The 11601-nt window shown below is 33.4% G+C and overlaps 1 protein-coding gene across 1 annotated transcript; it reads right to left on the reverse strand.

The window, feature by feature from the left end:
* Nucleotides 1-1136: 1136 nt before the first annotated feature.
* On the reverse strand, nucleotides 1137-11476 carry LOC143624483 (putative sulfate transporter 3.3). The gene is made up of 13 exons (XM_077095125.1): nucleotides 11141-11476; nucleotides 10967-11015; nucleotides 9612-9819; nucleotides 7848-8019; nucleotides 7493-7558; nucleotides 5452-5565; nucleotides 5255-5371; nucleotides 5045-5171; nucleotides 4500-4786; nucleotides 2716-2906; nucleotides 1811-1893; nucleotides 1595-1671; nucleotides 1137-1295 (listed from the first exon to the last, which is right to left on the reverse strand). Exons 1-13 carry the CDS (start codon nucleotides 11474-11476, stop codon nucleotides 1137-1139), a joined length of 1986 nt encoding a protein of 661 aa, XP_076951240.1.
* Between the last annotated feature and the right edge of the window lie 125 nt (nucleotides 11477-11601).

Genomic DNA, 11601 nt, shown 5'->3' on the forward strand with positions numbered 1-11601 from the left:
TTTTTTTTTTTTTTTTTTTTTTAATTTCAGAATTGAAAATGTTATATTCTCACATATGAAGAGTTTGCTGGTTTTAGGTTATAAAATTAATTGCTCGGGTACAAGTATTTAACAAACGATTGAAGTTTGTTTCTTGCTTCAAGTAGGGGTGTTCGCCGGGTTTCAGTGTTCTCATTTTAGACCCTAAACCTAACCCAAATCTGTCGTGGTTTTTTCGGGTTCGGGTTATTTGGGTTTGGGTTAACTGGGTATCTAAGAAAACGAAAAGAAAATAAAAAAAAAGTAAAGGAAGAAATACAACGTGAAAATTAAAGCAACGTATTCTTTTTTACTCGTCATGTAAATGACCAAATAATCAATAAATATAACCGGTAAAGCAACATATTCTTCGATTACGCTTGTTATTAGCCGTAAATAGAAAAGATATAGAAACAAATTGTCGATCAACCATAATAGGTGGAATATAAATAAGCGGAATGTGTAGAGGTGTAGAGTGTTTCGTATACGATATGCATATTTAATAAAAACATCATATTTTTAAACAAATAGTTATTCGGGATTTTTGGGTTGACCCGAAACTTATAAATCACCAAGAACCAACCCGAATTACTTCAGTTTGGGTTTTTCGAGTCGGGTTAGTTTGGGGTTTCTCGGGTCGGGTTTCGGGTAAAAGTGACAGCCCTAGCTTCAAAACGAGTACTCTCTATATTTAAAAATCAGAAAAACAAATGAAGCCTTTATCATTAAAACATTAAATGGGTGTTCCAAAAATTTATTGTAAATACTTCACATTTTCTTTTAGGAACCTTAACAATACTTGGTTCCTTAAAAACCCTGCAATAAGGGTGTACTCGGTGCACAAGGCTCTTGCTTTTGTGCAAGGTCGGGGAGCTACCGGGATCGCTTCACGATCTGATTTCCGCAACTCTACCCTACACTTTTTGTGCAAAATGTTGTTTCCACTGCTTGAACCCGTGTCCTTTAGGTCACAAAGCAGCAACCTTACTAGTTGCTTCAAGGCCCACCCTTTAAAGCAAAATCGCTAGGAGGGGGGCTTAAAAACCCTACAATCTAAAAATTTATAACAAGAATATAAATTTTACAATTGGAACACCTCACATTTATAGTCCATTCCTTTAACCATGGTTTGTTGACACAACCTTCAATGATGAATATAGCGACGAAACTGCTTCTCCAACCGTCAGGTACAGATTGTTCCGCTGCAAAAGATCGTCTGTCCCATCTGCTTTTTGCAGTTTCTCCAACACTTCCCCAACCGGATTCACCAATACAAGCTGTAATTGAATGACAAATTCAGAACGCTTGTATATTAATCTTTTTGTACACTTCAAATCTTTAATATTTAACTAGTTTTAAATAGAGAACTGTGAGAACTTTATAAACATGTGTACGTTGGGTTAGAAGAGAAAAAAAGTAGGCTTTTTAGCAGTTACATACATAGTCTGATAATCGTCTTATGTATCACAATTAAAATAATATGCACCGTGCTTATATATTTATTAGAAAGATGATTTTAGAAATAAATAAATATTAAGAAAAGAAATTATAATGTTTCATAGAAGATAGAACTTGCCTCAACACCTTTTTTTCCTAATACCCTTTTGAGCTCTTGAAAAAACGTAACTCCACTAGTATCAATTGCACTTACAGCTGAAAATTACAAAATAATAATAATAATAAAAAAAATATTTTTAGACGATTTTCAACTAGTTTGACCCATTAGAAATAAAATATAACCCTAAACGACTCGTGAAATTGAAATATGCAACAAGTGAAATTTAGGAGTTACCGGCGAGCTCTAGAATTACATATCTGAGATCAGAATTAGTGTTGGCTTCTTCTTCCTCATAATCTAGTATCCACCGCATAATCCTTCAAGAAACAATAAATGAATAATTAAAAAGATAATAATATATTAAATATTAAATCCACTTATCAATCACAAGTAAAACGGGTTAACCCACTCTACCCTGAACATGTTAGGTTCGATCCGAAACTGAATCTAACCCTTTTACATTATTACACTAAAGTCAAACCTTAAAGTCCGTGTTTCATGTCATGTCAGAAATTCATAGCCATATTCTAGATACTCGTAATAATAAAATATCCACCCTATAGTTCCGCCGGTATATTCAAAATCAATAATACTCGTTAAAAATGTTAAAAGAATACAAACTTAAGACCTTTTTATTATAAAAAAAAGTGAACTGCGGTTTTTGTCCCTATAATTTGTCTAAACATGCGGTTTTAGTCAAATAGTTTTAAATTTGTGATTTTCATTCCCGTGGTTTCATTTCACTTGCAATTTAAACCGACTCCACTAATTCCGTTAAGTCTGGTCGTTAAACCCATCAGCGTGCCCTCATGTGAGAGGCAGTTTTGTCCTTTTTCTCTTCAAATAAACCCCAACTCTAATTCGCAAGCCCTCCTCACGTGAGGGTTGGGGTGCATTTGGGAAATGAAAGGACAAAACTGTTCTTCGCGTGAGGGGCCCATTGATGAGTTTAACGACGATAGCGGGGTTGGGTTTAATTGCAAGTGAAATGAAACCACAAAGACGAAAATCACAAATTTTAAACTATTGGATTAAAACCGCAGATTTGAACAAACCACAAGGACGAAAACCGCAGTTTAACCTATAAAAAAGTGTAATTTTAATCCAAGTTATATGGATAAAAATAGAAAATAAATCACCTTTCACTGAGATAATTAGAGTTTGCAAAACCAATGGGACCTTGGATACTTAAGATCAGGAAACCTGGGATTGAGACAACATCCTTGTACTGATATTTGTTTCTAAATATGTCAGTACCAGGTATGTTCCCCAACATCATTGTTTTAGGCCTTGTCATCTGTAACACCATCTTGAATATAGAAACCCCCACCTAAAAATTATAAAAAAAATCATAAATTATACTTGTTTCAAACATTTTATATAGGGAAAATAGCAAAAACAACCCTTTAGACGAAGAAAATAACCATTGTCATTTTATTTATATTCGACCTTGTTTAAAAGAATGAGCTATACACACACCATGAAGGGTATTCAAACATCAGGAGAGCCTATACGACTCGTATAGGGTCTATACAACTTGTATAGTTGCAAACTCGAGTCATTTTCGGTCAGAAGTGTCAGGTTTTATTCATTTATACCGTATAGCCCCTATACGACTCGTATAATGTTTGTTTGACTCGTATAGGTGTTTTTTTTAAGATTACTTTAAAATTAAGTACAAAATATTAAAATTTTTTATTTATTTATACCGTATAGCCCCTATATGACTCGTATAATGTTTGTTTGACTCGTATAGGTGTTTTTTTTAAAGATTACTTTAAAATTAAGTAAAAAATATTAAAAATAACATCCGAGTTGGTTATAATTACACAAAACTTAAATGGTTGGAGCAAGAAAAGTTGATACATGGTCTGTACGGGTCGTATCCCATCTATACGACTAGAAAATAATTATAAATACCTGGTCAAAGTACAGACTGACATGCTGTCTATATGAGTCGTATAGACCCTATACGCCTCGTATACGTCAGACGAGTTAAGTGGGCTATACGAGCTAGAAAACCTATACGACTCGTATCGGGTCCATATAGCTCATATAAACTGCAAAAAGCTGCCACATTATCACCTCCGTACGCATGTCAATAAATTTGGGTTATACGAGCCATATAGACTTATTTACACACCAAGAGCTGGTGTTTGAATATAACCACTCTTAAAAGAAATGTTTTATTAAAAAACATTGGTATCTTGACACCTATTTAACTCTCATTGGTTTGTGCTCTGTGACGCATCAATATTGATGGTCTTCGCCATATGTGATGACATACAACTTTTCATTAGATGACTTCATACAAACACACAAGTTTCACAAGTACATTTATTCGGGACACATGTTAAATTTTATTGGATGAAATCATTTAAAAAATATCAAAGGCTATTTTCCCAATTAGTCAACAAGGTTATTTTAGTCATTTTCCCTTTTTTAAATTTAGAGTAAATTGCAGTTTTGGTTTTATTCAAATATGTGGTTTGTCCAATAGTTTTAAATATGCGATTTTCGTCCCTGTGGTTTCATTTCACTTGCAATTAAACCCGACACCACGAACCCCGTTAAGTATGGTCGTTAAACCCATCAGCGTGCCCCTCACGCGAGCGGCAGTTTTGTCTTTTTTTCCCTCAAATAAACCCCAACCCTAATTCGCAAGCCCCCTCGCGTGAGGGGTTGAGGTGTATTTGGGGAAAAAAGGACAAAATTGCCCATCACGTAAGGGGCACGCTGATTAGTTTAACGATCCAACTTAACGGGGTTAGTGGGGTTGAGTTTAATTGCAAGTGAAATGGAACCACAGGGACGAAAATCGCAGATTTGAAACTATTGGACTAAAACCTCAGATTTGGACAAACCACAGGGATGAAAACCGCAGTTTACTCTTAAATTTATATAAGAATATAAGAACACTTACAGCGAGAGCAAGTCCTTCTTGGACCGATACAAATATAACGCCAAAGAAAGCAAATAATAGCACAACGAAGTCAAACTTATCAACTTTCCATATTTGGTAAGCCGCAGGGATATCGATAAGACCAATAACCGCGGTGACAATGATTGCACCCAACACTAGGTTGGGCGTGTACCTAAACAATGGCATCAAGAAAAGAAGCGTGACCATAACCGTCAATGCCATGACTATGTTGGAGACCGCGGTTTTGCCCCCTGCGTTATTGTTCACTGCTGACCGTGAAAATGCACCTGTGATAATCGGGTGGAGATTAAAATATATTATTGTAGCATAACATATATAATTTTATATATAATTATATTAGATATATTAAATAAATATAAATAATAAAAGTTATATAAATATATAATAATTATTCTTAAAGAAATATATATTAGATATATTAAATAAAAGTTATATAAATAATAAACATGTTTAGGCTCGCGAGTCAGTTTAAGCACAATAAGTGAAGCTTGGGCTCGTTTATTAAACAAGCTTACTGATTTTACCGGTGGTCACGTAGCACGAAGTGGTGGACCCAACAATATTCATGACTCCAATAGCAATCATTTCTTTGTTACCATCAACTTGATAATTCTTTAGAGCCGCAAATGTTCTTCCTACCGCAATCCCTTCCTATGTAAAAAGACAAAAATACCCTTTTCAAAATACCGAGCTATGACGAGTTTTAAGTCATGCATGGAAATTTTTACACTTACAGTGAGGGAAATGATGCCAGTTACTAGACCAGTTTTCATGGCTAAGTCAACATGACTTCCATGTAAATGTAACATGTTCCATGAAGGTGGATTTAATCCTTCATCTAGTTTTCCAATCTGTTTCACACATATAATAGTATAAATTAAAGTTTTTTTTTTTTTTTTTTTGCATATAAAGTTTGTTAAAAAATATTTACCACAGATATATGATGGTTTTGTGCTTTGGAAACAAAGACAATTATGGTAGAGAGGACCACTGAAATTAAAGGTGCTCCTGCTGATATCCAAAATAGCTTTGGTTTCTTGTTGCTCTGCATATTATTAATACTAGTTTGAGACACGTGTATTACACGAGTAGTTTGAGGCACGTATATTACATGAGTAGTTTTTAAAAATACACTATTTAATAAATAATCAGTATACGAGAAACAATTAACATGTTAAACACTATTAATACAGTCGTTGTACAATAGTCTTTAAAACAAATGTTAAAGTAAAAGATAATTATAAATATCAAATATTTGAAAAAAATAGGAAGTAAATATTAAATTAACAAATTTTGAAGCATAAATTTTAAGAGTGGTAAATATTATTTTACTATTATAAATTTGTTAAAAAGTGTGAGGTTTAACGTAGGAGTGACAAGTGACAAAACTTGTAGCATTTTATTAGATAGTATATATATAGATATTAGCAAGACATTGATTTATTTACTGTTAGTTTGTAAGCAAGTTGAAATGACTGTTAGACTTTATGAATTTTCTGATTTACGAATTATGACTATCGTTAGTGAAGTTAACGACGCATTATGGACTAAATTGGTAAAGACCTACATAAATATAAGTATTACAAATGTTTTCATAACCGGAGTGAACAACAAAAGCGTATGTGATCATAAATAAAACAAAAGTATAAAATGTACATATAGTATATTACAAAACAATATATGGAAATACCTTATGTTTTGGTGTGAATTTGAAATATTAATACAATATTAAAACTTAAATAAATAAAAGGGATATTGGTTTATAATACTAGACAAGTGCCCGCGCGATGCTGCGGAAACACATACATTTGTAATCATGCATATAACAAGTTTATGGATGTTCGTTGTTCGATTTGAAACTGAAAAACGTTCAAACCGGTTATTGGTTTGATTTCACAATTGATTTTTTCATTAACTTTTGGCCAATCGTTTTCAATTTTCAAAGGTTCGTTTCGGCTTTCGACGACAAAACCGGTTACTAACGGTTCGACCCACAGTTTAATTTAAAATCCATTAAAACCAGACAGCAAACGCCCCTACGTAAAATGATATTTTTTAAATGAAAAAACTATAATAATATGATACTCAAATTAAAGATAAAAACATGCTCGTTTTTATGGTATAATTTCCTTAAAAAAATATTAACACATGAAAAAGTTATTAATATTTAAAAATAATGAGGGGAGTTGAGTTAAAAATGAAAATAAAAATCATATAAGAGTAAAAGATCAAGTATTATAGTTGTAACTATTTTTAAAATTTACAAAAGTTAAGTAAAGTGAATGGGTCAATGATGTAACTATTTAATAACCTCTTTTGGTTGTTGACAAGTTTGCCCTCATCCTAGATGCATTAAAGGTTGTACCATATGTTAATTGATTTGTGAATCCCTTAAAAGGTGTCTTAATTTGCCCTTATTTGGTGTATTATATATAGTATAGATAGGGTAGTATAATCTTAACGTTCATGTATTGGTTGATAATAATACCTACCTAAGAAATTGCATGTGACAATCCCAACTTGTAAACTATTTTCCACCACTGATCCTTTACTAACTGGGGTTTAACTCTGTTAGTTTATAGTGACAAGGCATATGAAATGGATCTTATAAATATAATAATGAGAAATATTATAAACCAATTTCCCTAAATAAAATAGAGCGTCTCAAGTACAAATATGAATCATCAAAAGATATTTTAAAGAAAAGATAAAACAAATTAAAAAAATAAATATGAATCATCAAAAGATATTTTAAAGAAAAGATAAACAAATTAAAAAAATAATAAAATAGAAGTCGGGTTTGACCACTTGGTACGGTTCAATGGTCTGACCATTAACTGGCCCGTTCAAATGGGAACGGTTAGATAGGCTTAGCCGGACCGGTTTCATGCCCGGCTTCTGACCAAACTGATCCGCCAACAGGTCCAGTCTAGTCCAGTTATAAAAACATCATGTATTAGAAATATACTTACAATGTATTTTGCCCCAAGCAGGAATACAAGAAAACAGATTCCCATCAAGATTGTTTGCCACGACCACTGCGCCCAAACGTTAACGTACAATAAACACATTAGAAAATATAAATGAAAAATTTATGAATAAATAAATAAATAAATACTATGAAATAAGTCTTAATATCTTTTGTGACATGTAAATGTAAGTTTATTTCATGTATTTTTGTTTGCAAACGGCAAGAGATTACTTTTTAACGAATAAACACGAACAAGCTTTTGTTTGTATTTGTTTAATTCGTATACAACACTAGTAACAGCTCGTAGCTTAGACGTTAAAATAAAATAAAATAAAATATAGTATAAAATAAAATACCTCTTTAGTATTGTGAAAAACAGAAGTCATAACAGGAACCAAACTCATTTCTTTAGTGAAATGTGTGATGCCAAGAAGAGATTTCAACTGTTGAAGTGATACAATGATTGCAGCACCAGCCATGAAGCCAATAAGTGTAGCCTTTGACAAGAAATCAATTATGAACCCAAGCCTACACACATATAAACATCACATACATGTTACATTGTGTTGTACATTATGAATTACTAGTCATAGGTGATATGGCTCATGGAATGTTTTTAAAAATATACGTTCTTATATGATGCAGCGTGATATTAGAAACCGAAGGCTAATCACGTTGATTCTTGGAATACCCGTGAAAATCCTTCCCCAAACCCCCAAATTCGACCCCAAAAGACAAGAATTTGAAAAGCCAAATTATTTTTATTCAATTCTGATCAAATGATCAGTCACAAAGTAAGTTAACATATTAAATAAAAATCCAAAATGGGCTTGGCCGAAACAAATAACCACAGGCCCAACAACAGCCCAAGAAAAACCATAAACTAGACGAAAAACATAAAAGTGGCCCAAAAGTGTATCTAGAAGGCTTATTTAGGAAAAATAAATGGGATAACCCGCCTACGGCATATTACTAAAACGTGGCCACGTTCCAACGGTCGTTTTGACTGGTAGCACGCTTGAAACGGAGGCCCGTAGCCTAAGTTGTGCCCATTTTCGTGCAGCACATATGGAAGCGCGATCTTGAACCTCCAGAAATATCATGGCCCGGTCTTCTACACTTGGGCCCACATCATTATAGGACAATGAATATGATGGTATACACTCGTATACAAAAGGTATACACCCATATACATGAGGTAATTAATCAAGAAGCAAACACTCGTATAACATATGGAATGACTTGATGTGACAAGAGGACGTACTATGTACAACAATAGTCTATTGTAAGGGGAAAAGGTGGTCCTTTAATAGGACCTACTTTCATTCGTCTAGATCTTGTGACTACTGAAATAAGAATAACATATTCTATGTAAGTTTAGTAGTCAACTTTACGGTTATTGCTAACGTTAACCGAATTTTAATAGACCCTGGATACTATTATAACACTTAAATACTTGATTAAACACCTAAAGTTTTTTTTTTCTATAAAATAATTCAATCATATAATATAGAAACATGTCCTTTCTCATTTACGAAATCAAATTAACATATTTGATCTAGTTCGAGTAGCCGGATCAGTTAACAATGCTAGTTAGCTATAAACTTAAGTGTTATCACTACTATAATTTTATAAAAATGTTTTAGAGTGAATTGCGGTTTTCGTCCTTTTTGTTTGTCCAAATATACGGTTTTAGTCCAATAGTTTCAAATTTACGATTTTCGTCCCTGTGGCTTCATTTCACTTGTAATCAAACCCAATCCCACTAACCCCGTTAAGTCTGGTCGTTAAACCCATAAACGTGAAGAGCACGTGAGGGGCAGTTTTGTCCTTTTGTTCCCAAAATATACTCCAGCCCCACATGTGATGAGGCTTGCGAATTAGAGCTGGGGTTTATTTAGGGGAAAAAGGACAAAACTACCTCTCACGTGAATGACACGCTGATGGGTTTAACGACTACAATTAACGAGGTTAGTGGAGTCGGGTTTAATTGCAAGTGAAATAAAATCACAGGGACGAATATCGCAAATTTAAAACTATTGGATTAAAATCGTATATTTGGACAAATTATAAGGACAAAAACCATAGTTTACTCAGTGTTTTAAGAAGAGAGAATAGACCTTAGAATTCCAAGAGAAGCTTGAAAGATGCCAGCAAAGAATGTGGAAGTGAAAGCCAACTGAAGAAACAAAAGAGGGTCTTGTGTTGGTGACACTTCTTGACTTAGCATTGACCCCATCAAGAGTGATGCTATTGACACTGGTCCAACTGATAGATGTCTTGAGCTCCCAAGCACAGCATACACTAGTGGTGGCACAAAACTTGAATCTACATCATTTAACAAAAATAATTATATTATATATTAATCTAACAATTGAAGACGTTAATCTTGAATTAGGAGATAAAGATTAACGGGTTATATATAATTCTTGACGAATTATTTATCAAGTAGTTTATATTTAAATTAGAGATAGTTATTAGCTTTAACTAATAAGGTTTATCTAAGAGTTTATTTGTTTATTAAAATAGAGTTTATGTTGGGTTAGGATTAGAATGAGTTTAATATAAAAGATGGTTACGCTTATTTTATTTGTGTGCTTGATTTTATAATAACAATTTGTTTAATCTCGTGTTGTGTGTTCCATTTCCAACAACAATTATGTATAATCATCTACATTTTATTTTAAATATTGTTTTTACTTGTACTTCAAACATGTATTCTTACCGTTTTGTATTCATTTTATAGTTGTAGTTTGGAATATACATACTATATGATCGAAAGCGGTGTATAGTTATACTGTAGAACATGTATTATGCTAGCTATACGATAGTGTAGAATAAAGTATACGGAATTCTATTATACTATATCATCATCATCATCATCATCATCATCATCATCATCGTACTCACTATATCCTACCAACAGCAACGCTATGATAGGGTCTGATGAGGGTAAGATGTAGACAGCCTTACCTCTACCCATAGGGATAGAGAAGCTGCTTCCGGTGAGACCCCCGGCTCGATAGTAGTTTTGCATCAAGCCTTGGACATAAGACACATAACACTCAACCATCAGGTGATCGGCTGATTGGTGCATGTACCCTTGTCTTTAGCTATCAATGCCACCACATGATGCCTGATTAACATTCCGCCACTTTTAACGTTATTTTCACGAGATTAGTAAAATATCGTTAAAATTAGTGCAATTTCACTTTTGCCAACCCGAGGGTTCACACATATATACATCATATGCGCGCATCGCAAGCAAGGCGAAAAAATGTTACTCCTGGTAAATCATTGGTTCCTAACCTTTAGTTGTAAAAAGAACAATCAAATTTCATGAATTTATTTTACATTTTTTTTCATGAACAAAGGTGCAATGATTCTTGTTGTACTCATTTTACAATTGGAATTTTGATAAATAAATGTTTAAAAAGGACAATAATCCTGCCAATGAAAGCACATGAGTACTTACATAGACCAACAATAGGAGGAAGAGTGGCAAGCTTCGCGTAGCTGATACCCTTAAAAACAGCATAAAACCACAAAGGATTAATTTTCAAAGAACCCGAACACATATTTTGGCTGCGTTGTGTCCTTCTTCGAAAACAATATATAGAATAAACCGAAAGAAAAGACAAAGATTTACCTGAGGAATGGCTAAACTAGCAATTGTGAGACCAGCAACAACATCACATTTGAGTAGATTAAGGTTGTAATGAGAACCCCATTGAAGTATAGGAAAAATGTACTGAAAACCAAGCAACCATTTTTGTTTACAAGATTGTCCTTTGAACTGCCTAAGAGGGTCATCAGGAAATAAAGTTTCTTTGAACCAATCCTTTAACTTTTGTAAACTGCTTGTCTTTGGTGGTGTCTCAACCTTATGAATCTCCATGTCTATAGAGACATGTGGATTATGATGACGACGACGACGATCATTATCATGAGAACCCCCCAAATCTTCATCAAACTTTATTTCCATTATTTGATTAACTTTCGAATCTTCTCGTTAACACAAGTTCAAGATGAGTTAACGAGTGTATTGAGTTGGTGTTGTTTATGGCTTCTTATGAGACATGCATCCCTTATAGGTTCATCAACTTTTTA

The sequence above is a fragment of the Bidens hawaiensis genome, unplaced genomic scaffold, assembly GCF_021521415.1.
Source record: "Bidens hawaiensis isolate Kalapana, Puna unplaced genomic scaffold, B.hawaiensis_p1.1 tig00003781_1, whole genome shotgun sequence".
Classification (NCBI taxonomy): domain Eukaryota; kingdom Viridiplantae; phylum Streptophyta; class Magnoliopsida; order Asterales; family Asteraceae; genus Bidens; species Bidens hawaiensis.

What these genes read in the sequence shown, in the direction of transcription:
- LOC143624483 (XM_077095125.1), bottom strand. Translation starts at nt 11,476, where the DNA reads ATGGAAATAAAGTTTGATGAAGATTTGGGGGGTTCTCATGATAATGAT. An exon ending in TTTTTCACAATACTAAAGAG is followed by an intron (nt 7,559 to 7,847) that starts GTATTTTATTTT and finishes GTTTGGGCGCAG; the next exon opens with TGGTCGTGGCAAACAATCTT. An exon ending in TCTAATTATCTCAGTGAAAG is followed by an intron (nt 1,894 to 2,715) that starts GTGATTTATTTT and finishes TGTTTCTTGAAG; the next exon opens with GATTATGCGGTGGATACTAG.